Here is a 20,652-nt window from a genome sequence, read left to right on the forward strand (position 1 = left end):
AAGAAGAAGAAGAAGAAGAAGAAAAAAAAAGAAGAAAACGAGGACGAATAATAATAAAAAAAAAAGATGAAAAATCGTTCGTTGGCCGATAGCACGGTCCGTTTTATCTGGAAGCATATAATAATAAACGTGATGATGACCTATATGATCCTTACATTATTTAATCATTTACCCTTAAATGATATTTCGAAAGGAAAGGAATAAGAAAACAAAAAAAAAATATGAAAATCTAAAGAAGACAAATAATTCTGACATAGAAAAAAAAGAAAAAAAAAAAAAAAGAAGAAGCTTTTTTGCTTAGGTAGAACGGGCCTGCCTGCTATCGTCCCATGGGCGCGAGTTTATTTTTTCTACTGAATCTTTTCCATTTTCGCATATAATTTTTTTACCAAATAAAAACGTTGAAACAAAGTATAACATTAAAATGAAATACAAAATACAATACAATTACAATTACAATTACAATACAATACAATACAATAAAGTAAAATAAAGATAAAGATAAAAATAAAAATAAATATGAACCAGAGCGAAAGGGGAGACGTTTCTAGTCATCAAACGGAGAGAGAAAAAGAGAATATTAAAAATGTAAGGAAATAAAAAAAAAAGGAAAAACAATAAGATATTTGACAAGGATAAAAGAACAAAAAAGAAAAAAGTAGAGAAGAAAATCCTGAATGGAAAGGAAAGGAAAGGAAAGGAAAGAAAAGAAAAGAAAAGAAAAGAAAAGAAGAAGAGGAGAAGTTAAGACGATGCATCGAATATTAAATAATTTCACGTAGAAGATGAAGAACAAATGGAAGAAGAAAATAATGAAAAAGAAGAAGAAGAAGAAGAAGAATAAGAAGAAGAAGAAGATTATTTAATTCATTATACGAGAATAATCTCTTAGAATATTATTATAACGATATATATATATATATATGTATGTAATTTATTTTTAAATCGCGAAATAATAATCAGCATATCCAAGAAGACAAATTCCTCCTCTTAACGATTTAACGATATAATGTTTATGATTAAATAATATAATAACACGTTCGATGTTCCTTTAATGCGCAAAACGAATATACGAGTATGAGTTTTATCCGAAGAAGCTAGATTTAACGTTGCCAAGCTTCTTGTGTTTACAATATGTTATTATAATTAATAGAAAACGAACGGAGAAAGATAGAAAGATAAAAAGAGAGAGAAAGAGAGAGAAAGAAAAAGAGTGAGAAAATAAAAATAAGAATAGGAGTTAATAGTAAAGAACGAGTGAGAGATCTAATAAGATACTGGAAGTGATCTTTTCTTATACGTGCCAGTATCCTAATAATTAGCAACATATATCATATATGTACAAGTATACGTGTATGTATGAGTGTGTATATACGTATACATACACATATGTACAAGTACACATATAAATATATTCATGTATACATATACACAGAGTTTATACGATAAAACGTTTCAAATTTTCTTATGAAAAATATATAATAATCAGAATCAATAGTTTTGTCTCGATTAAATTATACTAGTACTAGTTGTATCAATAAAGCCTGAGCAACAACGATTAAGCACGTTTAGTATGAGGATAGGTGATTACTTTAGAATATCATGTGCTATTATTGACTCCACAAAAATATTAAGGAAGGTTTTGTCAAAGGTTTCTCGAGCCCATAAAAGAAAGAAAAGTTATAAAGATGCTATTAGAAAAATCAGAACATTTAATTAACTTTCTCTGTGTATATATATAGATATACATGTGTGTATTTAACATAGTATATCGTATACGTTTTAATTATAAGTATTATAATACCGCAGCAATGTTCGATATATTCAAGAAGAAAGAAAGCAAACGAACAAAAAATGAATGGAATGGACAACAAAAGTATCAACAAATATAATAAAAAATAAGTATACAATAATTATGGTATTTAACAATGTGTGTGTGTGTGTGTTGTGTGTGTGCGCCTGTGTGAAAGAAAGAAAGAGAGAGAGAAAGAAAGACAGACAGGACAAACGTATATCTCGTATCAACAATTGAAGTATTTAGATTGAATTCGAACTTTGACATAGAGAGAGAGAGAGAGAGAGAGAGAGAGAAAGAGAGAAAGATGTGTCAAGAGAATTCAACGAATGTATAAGAAAGAACAAACATGTGCTCATACATATGCCATAATAACACATGCATAATAACACATGCATAATAACATACATACATACATGCATACATATACTAATAATGTATAATGCCTCTTCAATTTATTCTTCATGTCGCATTCTTCAACTAATGTTCGTACACATATTATTGGAAAAAATGTATTCGCGAATAAAATATTATACATACACCATACATACGTACATACACACATACACACATACATACATACATACATACATACATACATACATACATGCATACATAAATACGCTTAACTAAATTGATATCAACGTTAACCGACGTTTATATACGCAAATAAGGTGTTTGCAATGAAATATCCTGTTAAAACAAACAGGAAAACTAATTAAAACAAAACCTTTTTCATTGCAGATATCTTGTACATATATACATATATTATACACTTATACACTTTTCTTCATCATCGTCATCATCTTTTAATATTCTCTGAAAGAATCTAATTAATAACGGTCGTCAATTTCTAATGAAAATCATTAAACCTTTTGTTATACGGCATACTTTTACACGAGTATAGTTATATATAAATTTGTTTGTACGGTCTGGAATGTAAATGGTAAGACCATCATATGGGTCGGTAGGTCATTAATATGAGAGCCTTTGCATGGAAGACCCATATATGGGTCACATTAGTAACAAAAGGATTAAAAGGATAAATTACTAAAAGTAATGATCAGATAATTGTATAACTCGTTTACTTTATTATCTTATCATCATCATCACCATTATCGTTACAGTTATTATTACTACTATTATTATTATCATTATCATTATTATTATTATCATTATTATTATTATTATTATTATTATTATTATTATTATTATTATTATTATTATTATTACTATTATTACTATTATTATTATTACTATTATGATCTAAAGATCCTTATACGATATTGAAATAACGAAGAAACCATTGCAATCATTATTATACCCACCGCAATAAGATAATGCCAAAGTTTGTGAATACGCACACAATCTTTTTCCTCCAGACTAAATCCCCAGCCCCCCCCCCCAGAGACCCCCTTTTGTCCCCTTTGTGAATTATTCAAAGTTGTGTATAATAATTGTGCGTTTGTTTTTTAAAACGTCGTCGTTTTTAAACCAAAATTTTTAAATCTCGATAATATTTCTATAATATAGGAGTCGTGTTTCCCTCCTTAAGCCCTGTTCTTCCCCTTCACCCTTCGCCATCTTTATTGATAGAGAGACTGAAATAAGATTAATTAATTAATTAATTAATCAATCCCCCTACAAAACCAACATACATAATACCCCTTCGTTCCCTTTTTTCCCCCCCAATCTCTGTATTCCTCTTTGTGATCTCTTTCTCTTTCTCTCGATTAATTGTAATTGAATACGTAATTTTTAACAAAACACGAAAAAAAAGGAAAAAAAGGAAAGAAAAGAAAAAAAAAGGGTTACGTCTTTATATTGATGATTTTAAGAAAGTATAAATGCCTAAATATCTTCGATGATTCTGTGTTATAAGGCTAATGATGATACCATGAATAACGTGAATAAAGGAACTTATAGGCTCTGTATCGATTCGATCGATTAAAAAAAACATCCATCATGCTCGTTTATTCCTTGTAATCCTTATTATTATTATTATTATTATTATTATTAGTTTTTTGTTTGTTTGTTTGTTTATTTATTTATTTGTTTATTTATTTATTTAATATAAGAAAATAAATAAATATTTTTTATTCCATTGGGAAGTAATTTTGTAATAATGAATTATTTGATAAGTTTCAAAGGAAAATAAAAAAGAATAATAAAATAATAGTAAGATGTGAAAGAGACACGGAGAATTAATTTAAAAATTTCAAAATTGCCGCTTATTTAATAGTCGGTAAGGAAGGGAGGAAGGTAACCGCGCGCGAGTTTCGTCGGTAAGGAAGGGAGAAGGATAACCGCACGCGAGTTCCGTCGGTAAGTCAGTCGATCAATCAGCTGATAGAAATGCCGCTAAATGTGAAGAATGACAGATAAATATATGCTCATGCGCGTATATGTATATATTAATTGTCGATTTTGTTGTTCATTCTCTTTTAGTTAAATCAAATACTGTACTTTTATTCGCGTATTCTCGATCATCATTTGCTATACCTTTGATTATAGTAATTATTATGTTTATACGAGAAAAAAAGAAAAAGAAAAAAGAGAAGAGAGAAAAATCAAGCAATTTGATGTATCGAAAATTTGAACAAAATTCACTGATAAAAAAATACTCTTTGGTGTCACGAGAGAAACAGAGAGGGAGAATATAATAATGGCACGATGTGTCTGTATACAAATCAATTGATTTAAATAAACGTTAAATTTGTCATAGATGTATGAAGGATAAATTGTTGATGGGGAAATTTCATCTAAGCACGATGTGTACCTTTTTTGCATGGTTTTACTTTAACCGAAAATCAAATCGTTCACGTATTTAAAAGTGTCACTTATTGTTAATAATTCGTGTGTCACAGTTAAATGCTAATTTTGATATTTGACAATTATCTAAAATATGGAAGCCGAAGTAATTTTGCAAAATATTTTTGGTAAATACAATGTTATGGAAATGCGAAAGACTTTACCGAACACATCCAATACAAATATTTTGAGGTAACTAGAAACAATATAATCCTTTATATAAAAACGAATGAATTCTTTTCGTAGATTTATTTAAATCTTTGTCGTTAAATTAATAAGATTCTTTTTAATAATTTATGTTTTTTTTAGTACAACAGATAGTATAGAAATTGTTAAGACCTTCTTTCGCTACACATTAGTACAATCCGTTTGCGGAGAAAGTTTAATAGATGACAGGATAGGCCGCATCGGACCGAAAGAAGTTAAGTTTGATAGAAATAATTGCGTCGGTTTGTTCCTCTCTTCGTCTAATGGAAATAGCGTCATTTCTCAAGGAAATTTTTGTACAGTACCAGCTAATACAGGGATTTATAAAGATAAATGGATGTACGAGGTACAGCTCGGTTCCAAAGGTATAATGCAAATTGGCTGGGGAACTTTAAATTGTAAATACAATGTAACGACCGGAGTTGGTAAGTATTTTCCATGAAGATTTATTTAAAATATAATTACTAAGAGAAGAATATTTATATCTTTTCTAATTTTATATTTTTACAATCATTGATAGGAGACACTTCCAACTCTTATTCATACGATGGCAGTCGTATTAAAAAATGGAACGTTATTCCTTCTGAATACGGAGAACTATGGCTACCTGGAGATATCATTGGATGTACGTTAGACATGAATGAAGGAATAATAAGTTATTATAGAAATGGAAGAAGTCTTGGCAAAGCATTTGAGAATATATCTATGGGTCCCGGTATAGCTTATTTTCCAACCATAAGCCTGACATTTGGCGAAAGTCTCACAGCTATTTTTGGAGATATTCCTTTTAGATATCCCATAGAAGATTATCAACCCATTCAAGCACCGCCAGAAATAGAAATTTCACAAGCTTCGTTTATAATTCATTGGATTAACCAAATCTTAGATTACATGATTCATTTAAATGGTACCACTGTTTTGGCTGATAATTCAATGACGGTACAAGCATATCTCAATTGCATTTTAGAGGATTTGATAAAGCAACTCAGTCCTTTGCTTTCCATTCAATATATCATTGAAGTTGTCTTCATTCCTTTTTTATATGATATTACTAACATCAGATCTGTTGGTGCTATGACTTCGCTTAATTCTAACAAGGATAGAATCAAAGTAATGACTTTCTTAGATCTTTTATGGACTTTCTTGGATTACGAAGAAGTTAAACTTTTATTGGAAAATGTTATCAGCCTTCTTTATTCATTGTTCAGACACATTTCCTTTCAACCTGAATATTCGAAACAATACGATATTCTAGCATTATTAATTAATTTGTGTCTGCATACACCGACTCGACATTTTTATTTAAATTATGAGCTTTTTGATCGTGTAAGATTTTTCAATTTTATTTACATCAAACCAATGGATGATATGAGTCTAGAAAATATCATTCACGAACCTTGGTGGGAAACTAATCCTACAGATGAAGTTATTAACTCAAGAAAGATTATGTACTTTAAAGCATGCGACAACATTAAATTGTTAATAAAAGGTAAGCATCTTTTCGAATAATGATTTGTTTTCTTAATCTTTCCACAATAGATTCATTTGATCTTTGATTTTGATTTTGTTATTATAGATTTAGAGATGATGCAAGTATTGTTTATAAAGATTTTACTTAAAAATAACGATGGCACTACCACTAAGGCTTCATCGAGGAGTATTTTTCTTAAAAAATTTCAAAGCTTTGTTTACGAAAATTTCTTTCGCGTAAGTACGAGACCAATGGTCACATTTATTCTTTTTCATGGATTACATTTAATTTCAAATATTCAGTCACAGTATTCCTCCAGACAACACCGCAATTACATCATGTTCCTTTGGCACTTAGTCTCTGTAGCTTTCATCGACTTTTGACTGCGTTCAGAGATTTATGGAATGAAGAAATTGGAATCAATAATGTTCATATTCCTTGCTCGTAAGTTTTATTTTCAAATTTTGAAAAGAAATTTTTAACAATATCGTATCGATTTTTCTTATAGATACTTCTACGATGGAACGATCAATTACTTTAATATCGATAGATTAGGTGGAGTATTAAGCTATTTGAGAAAAACTTATAAACTGGAATTGATGAACATTTTGGGTCGAAAACACAAAGTGATTGATTCTATCGAACAATCACAAAATCGATCTCGTTCCGCAAGAAGAGGGAATTTTCGAACATCTACATCCTTGTTTGGTCACAGAAACGTCGAAAATGACATGGAAATAGAATATATAGAAAATGAAAATCAATTGCTACCGACTTTAGAATCAGCAAACGAGCCCAATTCCTTATTAATATTATTGGATAGCCTAATATTATTTTATCATACGATAGTAAAGAAACAAGTGTCCAAACTCAGCGGTCTTCAAGAAAATATAATTCAATTTTCGACTGCTCTTTCAGAGAGTAAAAAACGAATGATATCTATTACGAATTACCATAGTGATTTATTTGAAATAATTAAACAAGAATTATTAAATACGTTGAGAGTCTACGAAAAAAAATTATGCGAATTATCCAGACAGATGGTTTGGGTTCGTGCAACAGTATTTTCAGAACAAAAGGTAGCACAAATTGGTTGGTTTTTAAATGTAGTAGCGACGACATTGTGCTTAGCAGGCAAGGAAGGAAATATGTTTAGTTTTGTACCTGAATTTTATCTCGAAGCACTTTCCGATTTATGCAAAGCTGTACGCACTGAGATTCATCCTATTATGCCTCTTCAAGTGATACCGGATTATCCACAAATCCTGTTACAAATAAGCGAATTCCTTTGTCGCCATTTTATGAATCCACTGATTATTAATGTTAATTCGAAAGAAACACTATTGCTAATATTCGCTGGATTTGTTTCCCATCCGCTTACGCTTAACACGTTAGAGAATGTAACTTTGGATAATAGACTGAGAGTTATTCGAAATCTGTTAAAACCCTCAGAAAATAAATGTTGGGCTCATTCCAGTTGGATTCTCATGAGATTTTGGCAGGGTCATGGATTCGCATTTCGTTACGAACAAACTCCGCACTTAAATAAGATATCTGGATTAAAATCAATCCGTCTGCAAAATCAGAATCATCCAAGTGTGTTCTATTTTAACTTTTCTTTTTTAAAATACTAATGATTTCTAATTTAATTATATATTCTTATTCATTATTAATATGTTTCAGAACCTTGTCCTTCTCTGGTATTTCAACTGCACATAAGAGATAGGCTGTTAGGAAAGTCTAGAAACACTGAACTATTCTTAAATTGTATTTTGAATCAAATAAACTGGGCTTTCTCTGAATTCATTGGTATGATACAAGAAATTTATAATTGTTCTTTGAGTACCGAAAGAATATTCATTGATTCAAGGCAACTTAGAATTTGTTCAACGTGCTTCGAAGTAACAGTCACGTCGCTGAGAGTTTTAGAAATGTTTTGTTTCCTGGCACCGACCATATTCACCAATGACTACTCCAATTGCGAAACTTTATTATGTAGATTATTTCAAGTACGTGTCGCTATTAAGCTCATATTAATTTATTCTCTTAACGATTTAGAAATAAAATTTGATACGATTTAACGAAAACTTCTTTATTATTTTAGTTACTGTGTCAAATATTGAACAGGATGAGTTCGAAAAACAATACCTTTCAAGAGGTTTTGTCATGGAGTATTTCAGATTTAGCATCGTTAGATTATTTTCCGATATTAACTGCAGTCATCGGAATATTACTGTTAATACTTAAAAAAGACATGTCATTTTATAAACGTAAGTATAACTTATGTAATACAAAGCGCAAATAATGTAATATTGCAAACAATTTATTTCATATTTATCATCATTTATCATCAGAAAATCCTAAGATGATAGTTTCTAGAGTTACGCGTTTGTTACTAATAGAACCCAGTTTTCAAATGAGTTCCTTGTACTTCGTATTAGGAGAAATTAACCCACTATTTCCAGAAAAAAAAGATGATTGCATAGAACGATTCTCACTTTTAAATTGTAAGTATAATCTTACAGAGAAATGTTTCTTAATATAATTTATATAATTTGTTATAAATAATTGTAATTGCATATAAGTTATCGTTGTACGTTTTAGATTTAGATTATGAAAATCTTAACGAAGACTATATAAAGGATGAAGAAATCAGCAAAGTCAGAGGAATGTTGAATTATTTAGATTATTGTTATAGTCATTTACCAGATTTAAAAAATTTAACGGACGATGAAAATCTTTGTACCATTTGTTACGCTTACTTAAAAAATACGAAATTCATCCCTTGCGGTCATATGACTTGTCATTTGTGTATCAATCGTCATCTTCTCAATACAAAAGAATGCTTTTTCTGCAAGAAGATAATAAACGAAGTTGTTAATATTGACGATACTTCAGAAAACTTATTTAAGGATCCAATAAAGCAACTTGGATCGTGATCTTTGTGTTGCTAAGAATTTTGTCTACAAAAATGTGTACACTGTGTTAGAAAAAATATATTACAAAATATGAGATTATCTAGTACAATTTAAATAAAATTTTAATGAAACCTGGTGGTATGTAACAGGTAGATGTATAAAAAAAATATTATAATAAAATAACACACTTTTTATTTAACAGATACATCTTTCATCTAAAAAAATATACTCAAATAATACAGACATACCAATTAAAATTAATTTTTTAACATAAGAGTGTTAAAAGTATGTTTTCGTAAAAAGAATTTTCTTATTAATTATTTATTGATTGCCATGCGGTATAAAAATAAACAAATATCTATATCATTATCAGTCTTTCTCCAACTTCTTAATTCTCTCAATATTGCATTGGATAAAATTCATATTAAAATTCGATATAGTTAAGAACACAAACTTTCTCCCAGTTGTATTCTAAAACCCGTTACCAGAGGTTCTTCGGTCAATGGTTTCTTTAAATCTTTAAGCGCTTCTATGGACACTATACCACAGACAAAAGCACCTATTGCAGTAATGGTAATCGCTAAAAGAATGAGCAAACGATCCTTATTCAAATACAATTCTGGATCTTTGAGGAGAATACTTTGAAGAAGGCACATTCCTGGTAATATGAAAATAAACGTAGCCGATAAAGCACCTAACAAATTAATGACCGGAGAAATATCTGGCACTGATATGGCTATAACCAGTGATGCTATAAACCAAATTAAAGTAACAAAATTTCTCGTTTTAACATTCTCATTAACCACCATTCCAAATGCTGAGAGAATCGCATCCCGACCACAAAATAACACGATTGGATATGTCGTAAAGTTCTTAATGGCTATCGAAACTATGGCTAAGGTAACAATAGTACTTTTATCTGAATATCCTTGAAGTATATCGCTAGGTACTTTTCCCATTCCAAATGTGGCATATCCAAGAATACCGACTATTGTATAAATGATAAAACAAATGATCATACTAACTATGGCACATATCGTAAATTTTCCAATATGTCGTTGTTTCATACAAGCATACATCGGTATCGCAGTCATGTGACTCTATTAAAAAATAATTTAAAAATAAGACATATTAATTGATTTAATAAAATTTTATACATGTCCCGATAAATTAAAAACAACTGTCTAACAAACCTGATATGCAAAACATATAATAGGAACAATATGTAACGCCTCGTACACATTGTCAGGCCATATCTTCACAGCGGTGGGAATTGTTTTCGTAAAACTTTTATAGCTGATCAACCAGACTACGTACAATATGGTTATACAACCTACGGAACTAGCATAACTTAATGCATCCAATCGTTTGAAAAAACACAATGGAAGTATAAAGACGCAACTAATGACAATGGTAACGAACTGTCTAGACATATACCTGAAATATATCAATAACAATAATAATTTTATTCTCGGTACGTGTTTAAATTTAATTACACATTAACGATAACATTGAAATATTTACCAAGTGTGACAATAATCCATTCCATAATAAGTAGCCAAGACTCTGTCTAACTGATCACCAATGATGATTAAAAATGTTAGACAACATCCAAAACTGTACACAGCAACGCACAGGGCGCATACATAAAGAGATTTAGATCCACACAAAGTTGCTAAAGTATCTTGTATGGTATTAGAGTTTGTAATGTCACTACAATTTGCTAATACGATAAGAGCAGCCGTAATGAATATTAAAAATCCTAATTGAATGATTATAGAAGAAGCAATACCACCTGCCTTATCAAAGGCTTGCGGAAAATTTAAGAGACCTGCTCCGAGAGTAGCATTTACGATTAGAAATATTGTACCCAACATACTCGAACCTATAATATTATTATTAATATAAATATCAATTTTGATAAAGAATATTGAATAAACAAACAATAAACTGACCAGTTCTGGTTTCTCGGATACGCAGCTCCATAGGACTTGGAGCAGTTGACAAAAAGACATCGTTATTAATTAAACGTTCGGTTTCACCAGTCAAACAATTCATGTTCGACGCGATTTTAAAAAAGACTTATTTATTCGAACTAACTATTCATTCCTATCGTTCGTATCATTAGCGATAGTCAGGCAAACAAAAAAAATGAAAACTTTTATCTACAAGCTCGATTCGACATAAAGGCCATAGGTCAAAATACATGAAAATTTTAATCAACTTTTATATATGCGAGGAATAAGGTGCAATGTATTTTTAAATCAATATTTATTGCACGCTTATCGTTGAACTGAAATAATGAATTTCTTTTGTTGAATCTTTGTCACACTTCATTCACCATTGTCATGTATTTACAAGTGTATTAAAAATAAGAAAAAAAAAATAAAAACAACATTCACGTCGATAAAACAGTTTAAATGTGTGTCCTAAGAATATAGAAAACATAGAAGCTCTCAAGTGAACTTTTAGTATTATCACCTTTATCTTAGTTACTACCAGAACCACCAGTGAGCGAGAGGAGGAACTTAACGCGATGACGGTACAAACGGTACAAACAAACAAAAAATCAAAGAATACTGTATTCTTTGATAGTATATGTTAGTATATAATATATTCTTTAATAGTATATATAGTTTAATTATATTGTAATCAAATTGGAAATAATTATATTCTCTCAATTTTTACTGTATAAAAATGTGTGTGCCTTCAGAAATGCGTTTATAAATATATATATTTATATTTTAAAAAGTATTCATGGAGTTAAAACAAACAAAAATTTCAAAGGTTTGGTTGCTAAATCCAACGATGATCACCTGGAACAAAAAGCAAACTATATTAATCATACAATCAAGTGATAGAATAGCCTGACATATAAATCGTCCAATTCACAGATGCACTTTTCAATTGAATTTTATATTTATTTTTATCAAATCTCTATTAATTGTTGCAATGAAATTAAATTTAAACGCGTGATTTTACATTTACATAATATATATATATAAAAAAAAAGAAAAAGTACAAATATTAGGTAAAAAAAAAAATAATATCTAAAAATTATTATGAAATACTTTTAAACTGCATTATATAGAAAAGAAGAATTGCAAATTAAAAAAAATACGATTACGTTGAAAAATTTTAAAGACAAAATAAGAAAAGAGAAATTACTGTACTATTTACCGAACGTTATTTAAGCTTGAAAATTTAATAATACGAAAATTTTAATAATTTTTACTCTAATTAAACACATATGCATCTTTTAGACGATATGAACACAAATTTGGTGTCCCAAGGAGATGGAATGGTCCATCATCTCCAATTAAAACTACAAATTAATGACGAGCAAAACAGTAATAAAATAAAATATAAAATATGACTAGAGAGCTATTTTCGAAGAGTTCGAACTTGCTGTTGAACCTTTGAAAATAACTCAGTAGTCTCAATAGTAGTTGCCCTCTTCAGCCACAATTAAGTGGGGGCCTCTTCGGCATAATGCCTCTTCTTTCTTCATGCCCTAAACGCTGCTGTGAGGCTTTTTCTAAGCGCATTTTACAATGCATTTCCTAGATAATCGCAGCCTAAAGAAATGCACAAATCGTACTGTTACATTTACTCGAATGCCTCAACAGATATTTGATCTAATCGATGAACCTATTATTAACACTTTGCATTAAAAAAATAAAATTATATCAAACAAAAGCAGGAACTTTGTCATACATCATGTGGTCTTACTTTTTTACTCGACCACTTTTATCCTTACTCTACTTTGTGTTTATTATACATATAACAAATGAAGTATTCAGTAAGAATTAATAAAGAGCAAAGCGTTAATATACTTAATATTAAGTAAGTATCCAACGTATTCAGCTATCTTCACATTATCGAAAAAAAAATGAATTTTTAAGAAAACGCAAAGACTTTTGAATCGTTCGATACTGATTTATATCTCGCGGTACAGAGTATCAGCAATATATGGAAAAAATACAAGAAATATTTAAATGAGATAAATGAATTTAAAGGTTGCTGAAACTTTGTATAATATCCGGAGAAGAAATTTTTTCCACTCCTGAGTGGAAATTACAATCGCGCGACTTCTCCAGTCTCTACCTACTTACAAATTAAATAAACATTCACACCAAAGTATGCTACTTGCTTGTATATTGGTGATATCTAAAGAGATCAAACATACGTATATCCCCACCCACTCACTCCACGATTCTCTCACATACCACCAGGGTGCAAAAACCTAAACTAGAGAGCATGCCCCGGGGCACCTCCGACACCCTAGTTCAACCACGTTTTCTAAACTTATAAGCTACTGGGTATACGTACTTTTTGCTGTAATCGACTGTCAAGGCTAATGATTATTGCAAATATGACTAATGCAAAAATACAAGTATACACTAGTACATATTGCATACTAGTTATATACGAGTATATCATAGTTTCCACAAATAAATGCGGTAACTCTACTATTCAAAACGATTTCATTACAAAAAAAAATTAAAAAAATTTAATATAAATATAAAAATACAAATATTCGTATTTTTCACACCATAAATGATTCTACAAGTAGTAATCCGAGTATTGAATGATTCAATAATTAAAAACTATCGCGAAACGATGTACAAAACACTCTACCTAATACGCACACACAGGTATAAAGTACATCGTGCAATCACTAGCACAATGACAGCCGCTAATAGGGGAAAAACTTAAAACTAAACCCACACTAACTGTTTCTCACCCATGCGAGTAGCACCTAGGCACACGCATAGATGAGAACGCAGAAAGTACAGGGGGGAGAAACGGGAGATTAGTATATTAGAAGCTGAAAATCCTGATCTAAAAAATATGATTAAAAACACATATATACATAACATATAAATACATTTTTATAAAAATTCATCTAAGCGGCTAAAGACTCTACAAGTAATTTGGATCTGACTTTTTGACTATGCAAGAATGGTTAAATTTAATTTTTTAATATTTAAGAATTTTAAAAAAGTAAAAAAAATATATATAAACAACCTCGGACGACTCCTTTCATTAAGTTGGCTGTTCTAATAAAAGAACTGGGCTTTGAGCCACCACTTAACTGCTAGAATCTATCCGTCGCGAATGAGTTTGTTTTCTTGCTCATTTATTTGTAATATCGAAGTATCGATATATCAAAATTAATCGCGATTAGATAAACTAGGTACGAAGCAATGCATGTAAGACATTTGTTACATGCTTTTCTCGACGAAAACGAGTAAATTAATGCTCGATTTCACCACTACTAACCACGAACAAAACACGTAATAAAAAAGAAAGTGCAATTATTATTTGCTTTATTAATTAAATGAATTTAACCGGTGAGACAAGAAAACCTATCCTGAACTAATATAAAATATACAATACAATATACAATTTTCACGAGCAACTCCTACAAAGGAATTACTCATGTGCTCGTCACTAATTTATTGGAATAATTACAACCAGTAACTCGTGCCGATTAGGACCTTTCATCCTCGACATGATTGAGCACCGGAGGGACTTTAAATTTTTTGACTCACGACATAAGAAGTTCTACGATGGCTCCAAAACACTCCTACTTCGCAGCAAGTATTGTAGTCTGACGATCGAAGAGTTCCTCGATTTATTATTGAAGGAGATCCACCGAAGATCCACCGAAGATCCACCGAAGATCCATCGATGATCCATCGAAGAATTTATTCCACATCATGGATAAGGTAGAAAGTCTGTCGTCATATCTGCAAAATAAAATAGAACAAAATGATAAGTTATATGCAATATGATCCAAAATCATATTAAAATAAAATCGAATAAAATGTAAAAAAAATAGATACTTACAATGCAATCCAATGGGATGAAATTCAATTGCACCTTGGCGATGCACCTCGCGTGAATCTAATGACGCGGTATAAACGAAAATAAGAAACTATAGATGAGTTTCTTATCGCGAAACCGAAATAAAATTATACGGCGAACAACACTGATTCTAATTCGCGTTTGATTTTAATTTGTTTTACGCCCGATCACTGATTCTACACAACTAATTCAAAGACTGCTTTGCACACAGTCGATGCAAGTAGAAAAATCTTCATTGATGCACTGATTCTAATACGCGAACAGTCTGTGCGACTGTTTAAAGATAAAAATACAACTTTACTCGAACAAACTCTAATGCAATTACTGCATTGGTCGCAGTTAATTTAATATATAAATTTCAAAAATAGTTCGCGAACGCGACGGAATTGAAATAAAAACGAACGAACGTGCTTCTAATCCGTGATTTTAATTATATTTAACGATACAACACTCCCGTATATTGCTTCGCGCACGATAGCAATGCACGAACACTTGCAACACTTCACAAACACAATTCACAAACACTTCCAACACTGATATATTCCCATGATGATCTGAAACAGAAATAAAAACAAAATTATAAATATCATTGTTGTAAGTAAAAAAATTATTATAATTATTGAGAAAGTGTTTAAAATAAAAATTGACTTACGTTTATTCTTCATTGATGAATGCACGATGGGTATCCTACCCTTAGGATGACGATGAGCACACGTTTAAACCGAATAAAAGAAACTTACGGAGTTTCTTAACCGAGCAAACGAAACTTTAACATGCGACGATCAACACTGACTTTACTTTCCGATTCTTTTGTATTTTATTTTTACGATGCAACACACGAGTACCTCATTGCCTACGCGCTCGATTGCAATGATGTTCTGAAACAGAAAAAGAAAAAGAACAATTAATATCATCGTTATAATAAAAAACCATTAAAGTTATCATAGAAACGTTTAATAGGAAAATATACTTACTTTTAGTCTTCATTGATGACTGCAGGATGGGTATCCTACCCTTAGGATGACGATGAATAAAATAAAATTAAATAAAACTCTGAAAAGCTGAAACATACTAAAAAGATTATAGAACAATATATCCTGTGAATCATTCCTGAAGGCATTGCACACTTTTAAAGATATTTTATCGTAAAGAATCAATATAAATTCAAGCAATATTAATTGCCTTTATCTCACTACTTGTATAAAATTACATATAAAGTATTTAATATCAGTAAAAATTGTTAATAAAAATCGATAACGTTATATATATATAATAGTTTAATACGTCACGTCGTTAGATCTTATTGTTAGCTCGTTGAAGGAATGATCTGGAATGAACAGTAATCGCGTCCTTCATGTCGAACGTTCGGCTGTCTTCGTTTTGTTTTCGGCTGTCTTCGTTTCTTCTGTTCTCACTTCGAGAAATTCCTGGAATATACGTACACATTCGTTATTGCCCGTAGATAGAATATTTTGTTTTCTTATTTCTCTCTCTCTCTCTCTCTCTCTCTCTCTCTCTCTCACTTTCGTTCTCACTCTTTGTATACATTTCTGTATGGTTTAAAAAAAAGAATAACGCTCACCTCGATGAATATGAAGATAAAAAAGAGTAAACACAATTGTTAGACTGAGTATATGTATTCCTGCTGGACTCTCTCCTAATGCTCGGTACCTAAAAAAGGAAAAAAAAAGATTACATTAGTATAACATAAAGAAAATCAAATATATGAGTGTATGTGTACGAGCAACCTATACTTATGAATATATGCTTGTATGTGTGTGTATGTTACAGGAATCGAATTTAATACGAAATACGATCTTTGAATACATAATTATGAAAAATAATTAATTAGAGCAGCATTAGAGATGGTATTAAGTATCGATACCATTAAAAAAGCTGGAAATTAGAAGAAATATTGTTAAGTAACATTGGTGAGATTTGGCGGCACGTCGAGATATATCGATGTTATATTCTCACAAATTTCTTACGAACTTTTTAATATTTCGTTTTGAAAACATTCACGTATGAAAATCTTATGTGTAACTATCGTTTGACATGTAATAGAAAGGTGTAAAATACTTTTCAATTACTTGAATTAAACGAGATGACGCAGTACGCTGGAACATATACAGCTGACAGAAAATGGCGTTTCCTCTACCTTTCCCCTGCGCCCCCTGCCGTTGCCACTGCGTTGCCTCTGCTGCGCATCTGCTGCGCGCGGTAGTATGCGCGGTAGTCCACTTTCAAAAAAAGTAGCGAAATCCATTGACCAATGGCTACTTGAGATTTTGCATTTTTTCCATCTATTATAGAAAAATATCGAATAGTTAAAAATAGGATGTAGGAACATAACAATTGTCGAAATATATATTTTATTAATCCAAACAATCAAAATTAATCATTATAAGTCGATATCGATAGTGTTCGAGTCGATAGCAATGATGCCGTAAAACAAGATATATATGATTGCGTAAAAAAATGCATACCAATGTACATGGAATTTTTTTTTACGCAAATATTCTTTATCCTCGACATTATCGTAATCTCTCGATTATATCATTTGAAAGTCATTTGCTAGAAGAATCGATTAGTATATAGGAAAATTATTTACATTAGAAAATATTTTTAATTACCTGAGATTAACGGGACGTCGTAGCATCCGTCCGATCTCCAGCACCGACGCCGCGAAAAGAAAGAAGAATAATCAGCAAAGAGCCCTGATTGGCTGATAATTATTTCAGAATAAGTGACCAATCAAAAATTCTCAATTACCATATAGAAATGTATTTCACGCACACAAGCTTGCCCCTTCACAAGTACGTAACTCGCCTTTCTTCATGACCACTCTAGTCAAGCTTGATATGATAATTATTTATTAAATAAATAAAAGATTTATTCTATTTTACTATTTAAGGTACACGTATCTTGTTAATATCTAAAAAATAACGAAAAGAATAAAGACAATATGCACTATAAACCTTATCACACCGCACAGAAGAACATGCATAATATATTTATTACAATAATTAAATATCAATTTTATGAATTATTATAATTATCTAATTACTAATCCAATTAATAATTATTCTTATCTAATTTATTTTTCTATTAGGTGTATACGTTCCTTGTTAATATTCAAAAAATAACGAATAAAATAAAGACAATATACACTAAAAACTTAATCACATTGCAACGTTCTGATAAAAAAATTCCTTCAATTTTTATGTAATTGTTTAAACTAATATACATTTGTTTTAACATCCCTGTACAATGACTTTGAATAATAAAATTTTTATCGAAAAAAATATCACATTCAAATTATTTTATATTCAAAGTATGTTAATAAGTATATAATGTTTAAACCAGTACATATGTGTGTTGAAACAATCTGAAATATAAAGAGATTGCATTAGAATATTAAAATAATTGTTAAATAATCGATAGGAATGTCTATTGTTGTCTAATAGTTAGGAATATACGATCTATGTACCGTCCCCTTCGAAATCCACCGTTGAAATGTGACGTTGTCCTCTATGAAAGTACTTTTATAAAATGTTGTTTATCTGACTTTCCTAACGTTGCGCATTTGTATAAAGGGTGTCATACATCTAATACATAATATTTAAGATTGTAACGTTCTTATTTTAGTATTCTTTTAATTTTTGTGTAATTATTTTAATGCTCCTGCGCAGTGATGACTTGAAGGGTAAAATTTAGCTGCAATATAAGAAAAATGCATTAGTGCATTAAAATAATTGTTATACAATTGTTAATATTGAAAGAATACTAACTAACAGAGTAACGTGTATAATTAAATTACTTTTTCTGGCATTTATTAACGTATATGTAAATGAAAAAAGGAAAGTACATTTCTCTAAACAATTATAAAATTAATATATTCAAACAATTAATAAACAATATACTAATGGTAAATGTGAATTATTGAAGTTTACTATTATTATAGAAGAAAGCTTAGGTGTTTGCTCGTTTCAGTACCATGAAAAAATTGCTTGAATTCATTTTAAAATCTTGTAAACTTTTCTTTTATGTATGTACTTGATACACAAAACAATAAGAAAGCCTAATAGATGCTGTGCTTTTCCAAATCTTCAAATACTTGCAAATCTGAAAATCATAAGATTGTATTAGTAAAGTATCAAGTTATCCTTGTTAATATTTAAAAAATAATGTGTAAAATGAAAATAATATACACTAAAAACTTTATCACATTGCACAGAAAAACACACAAAATTTATTTATTTAATAAATCAAAAATCAATTCTACTTTCTTATTAGATGTACACGTTCCTTGATAATATTTAAAAAATAAGGAATAAAATGAAGAGGTTATACAATAAAATCCGCACAAAAAAACACAATTATATAGAAAAAAAACCACGTTATAGAAATCTTTAAAACAAATGACATAAAGCACTGTAATCATCCTTAAAGAATTAAAATAACAAGAATTTTTCCATTTCGATACAGAATATGGGAATTTATACTTTCATAGTTGGCATGAGAGATTTCAATTGTTTTGTTTCAATTTATTTTAATTTTTCAAGGATGGCTATATTGCTTTATGTCATTTGTTTTAAAGATTTCTATAACGTGGTTTCTTATCTATACGATTATGTTTCTCTGTGCAATGTGATATCAATTGTTTTAAGAAATATCTACAACGTGGTTTCTTTTCTATACAATTGTGTTTTTCTTGTAGTGTGACAAAGTTTTTAGTGTACATTGTCTTTATTCTATACATTATTCTTTAAATATTGACAAGGAACGTGATAAACGTATGAACAACATTCATAAATTTAATTTTCCTTATATTATACCAATGCTATGTTATTTTATACTTTTTTTAGGTTTCCAAACATTGGTAGAATACAGCATGAATATACATACTCATTGTCAGTCTAATTGTGTTTACTTTTCTATCTAAATAATAACTGTGTTTACTTTTTATATTGATAGCAGCTGTGGTAAGTTTATCTCTTTTCTTTTATAACATAAAGAATGTTAATATAAAAGTATGAGAAGGGGAAAGAGAGAGAGAGAGGATATCTTATACAAATTCATACATATACATATACAGACTCTTTCAATTTGCTTGATACTTTACTAATACAATCTTATGATTTCAGATTTGCATGTAGTTGGAGATTTTGAGAAGCACAGCATCGATTAGGCTTTTTTATTGTTTCGTATATCAAATAATACATAAAAGAAAGTTTACAAGATTTTAAAATGAATTCAAGCAATTTTTTCATGGTACTGAAACGAGCAAACCCTAAGCGTTCTTCTATATAATAGTAAACTTCAATAATTCACTTACCATTAGTATATTGTTTATATTAATTGTTTGAATATATTAATTTTATAATTGTTTAGAGGAAATGTACTTTCCTTTTTCATTTACATATACGTTAATAAATGCCAGAAAAAGTAATTTAATTATACACGTTACTCTGTTAGTTAGTATTCTTTCAATATTAACAATTGGATACAATTATTTAATGCACTAATGAATTTTTCTTATATTGGCAGCTAAATTTTACCCTTCAAGTCATCAC

At 29.8% G+C, this 20,652-nt stretch overlaps 2 protein-coding genes across 3 annotated transcripts; one reads left to right on the plus strand and one right to left on the minus strand.

Moving 5' to 3' along the window:
• Positions 1-4,370: 4,370 nt before the first annotated feature.
• Positions 4,371-9,403, plus strand: LOC122514887 (E3 ubiquitin-protein ligase RNF123-like). Of its 2 annotated transcripts, none has more exons than XM_043632001.1 (10): positions 4,371-4,798; positions 4,916-5,238; positions 5,334-6,302; positions 6,390-6,520; positions 6,604-6,728; positions 6,793-7,880; positions 7,968-8,293; positions 8,389-8,554; positions 8,639-8,791; positions 8,889-9,403. In XM_043632001.1, the coding sequence occupies exons 1-10, from the start codon at positions 4,701-4,703 to the stop codon at positions 9,221-9,223; spliced, it is 3,714 nt and encodes a 1,237-aa protein (XP_043487936.1). In that variant the 5' UTR covers positions 4,371-4,700; the 3' UTR covers positions 9,224-9,403. The 2 variants fall into 2 exon arrangements, with proteins under 2 accessions (XP_043487936.1, XP_043487937.1); XM_043632002.1 differs by having other exon boundaries at positions 8,687-8,791.
• Positions 9,404-9,507: 104 nt separating this feature from the next.
• Positions 9,508-11,275, minus strand: LOC122514912 (putative sodium-coupled neutral amino acid transporter 7). The gene is made up of 4 exons (XM_043632049.1): positions 11,158-11,275; positions 10,727-11,087; positions 10,396-10,639; positions 9,508-10,302 (listed from the first exon to the last, which is right to left on the minus strand). Exons 1-4 carry the CDS (start codon positions 11,258-11,260, stop codon positions 9,643-9,645), a joined length of 1,368 nt encoding a protein of 455 aa, XP_043487984.1. The 5' UTR covers positions 11,261-11,275; the 3' UTR covers positions 9,508-9,642.
• Positions 11,276-20,652: the final 9,377 nt, after the last annotated feature.

The sequence above is a fragment of the Polistes fuscatus genome, unplaced genomic scaffold, assembly GCF_010416935.1.
Source record: "Polistes fuscatus isolate 324 unplaced genomic scaffold, CU_Pfus_HIC Scaffold16, whole genome shotgun sequence".
NCBI classification, from domain to species: Eukaryota; Metazoa; Arthropoda; class Insecta; order Hymenoptera; family Vespidae; genus Polistes; species Polistes fuscatus.

Excerpts from the sequence above, each read along its gene's own strand:
- LOC122514887 (XM_043632001.1), top strand. The coding sequence starts at position 4,701 with ATGGAAGCCGAAGTAATTTTGCAAAATATTTTTGGTAAATACAATGTT. Across the intron at positions 8,294-8,388 it reads TATTATGTAGATTATTTCAA|TTACTGTGTCAAATATTGAA; the intron begins GTACGTGTCGCT and ends TTATTATTTTAG. Across the intron at positions 8,555-8,638 it reads AGACATGTCATTTTATAAAC|AAAATCCTAAGATGATAGTT; the intron begins GTAAGTATAACT and ends ATTTATCATCAG.
- LOC122514912 (XM_043632049.1), bottom strand. The coding sequence starts at position 11,260 with ATGAATTGTTTGACTGGTGAAACCGAACGTTTAATTAATAACGATGTC. Across the intron at positions 10,640-10,726 it reads ATGGATTATTGTCACACTTG|GTATATGTCTAGACAGTTCG; the intron begins GTAAATATTTCA and ends GATATATTTCAG. Across the intron at positions 10,303-10,395 it reads TTATATGTTTTGCATATCAG|AGTCACATGACTGCGATACC; the intron begins GTTTGTTAGACA and ends ATTTTTTAATAG.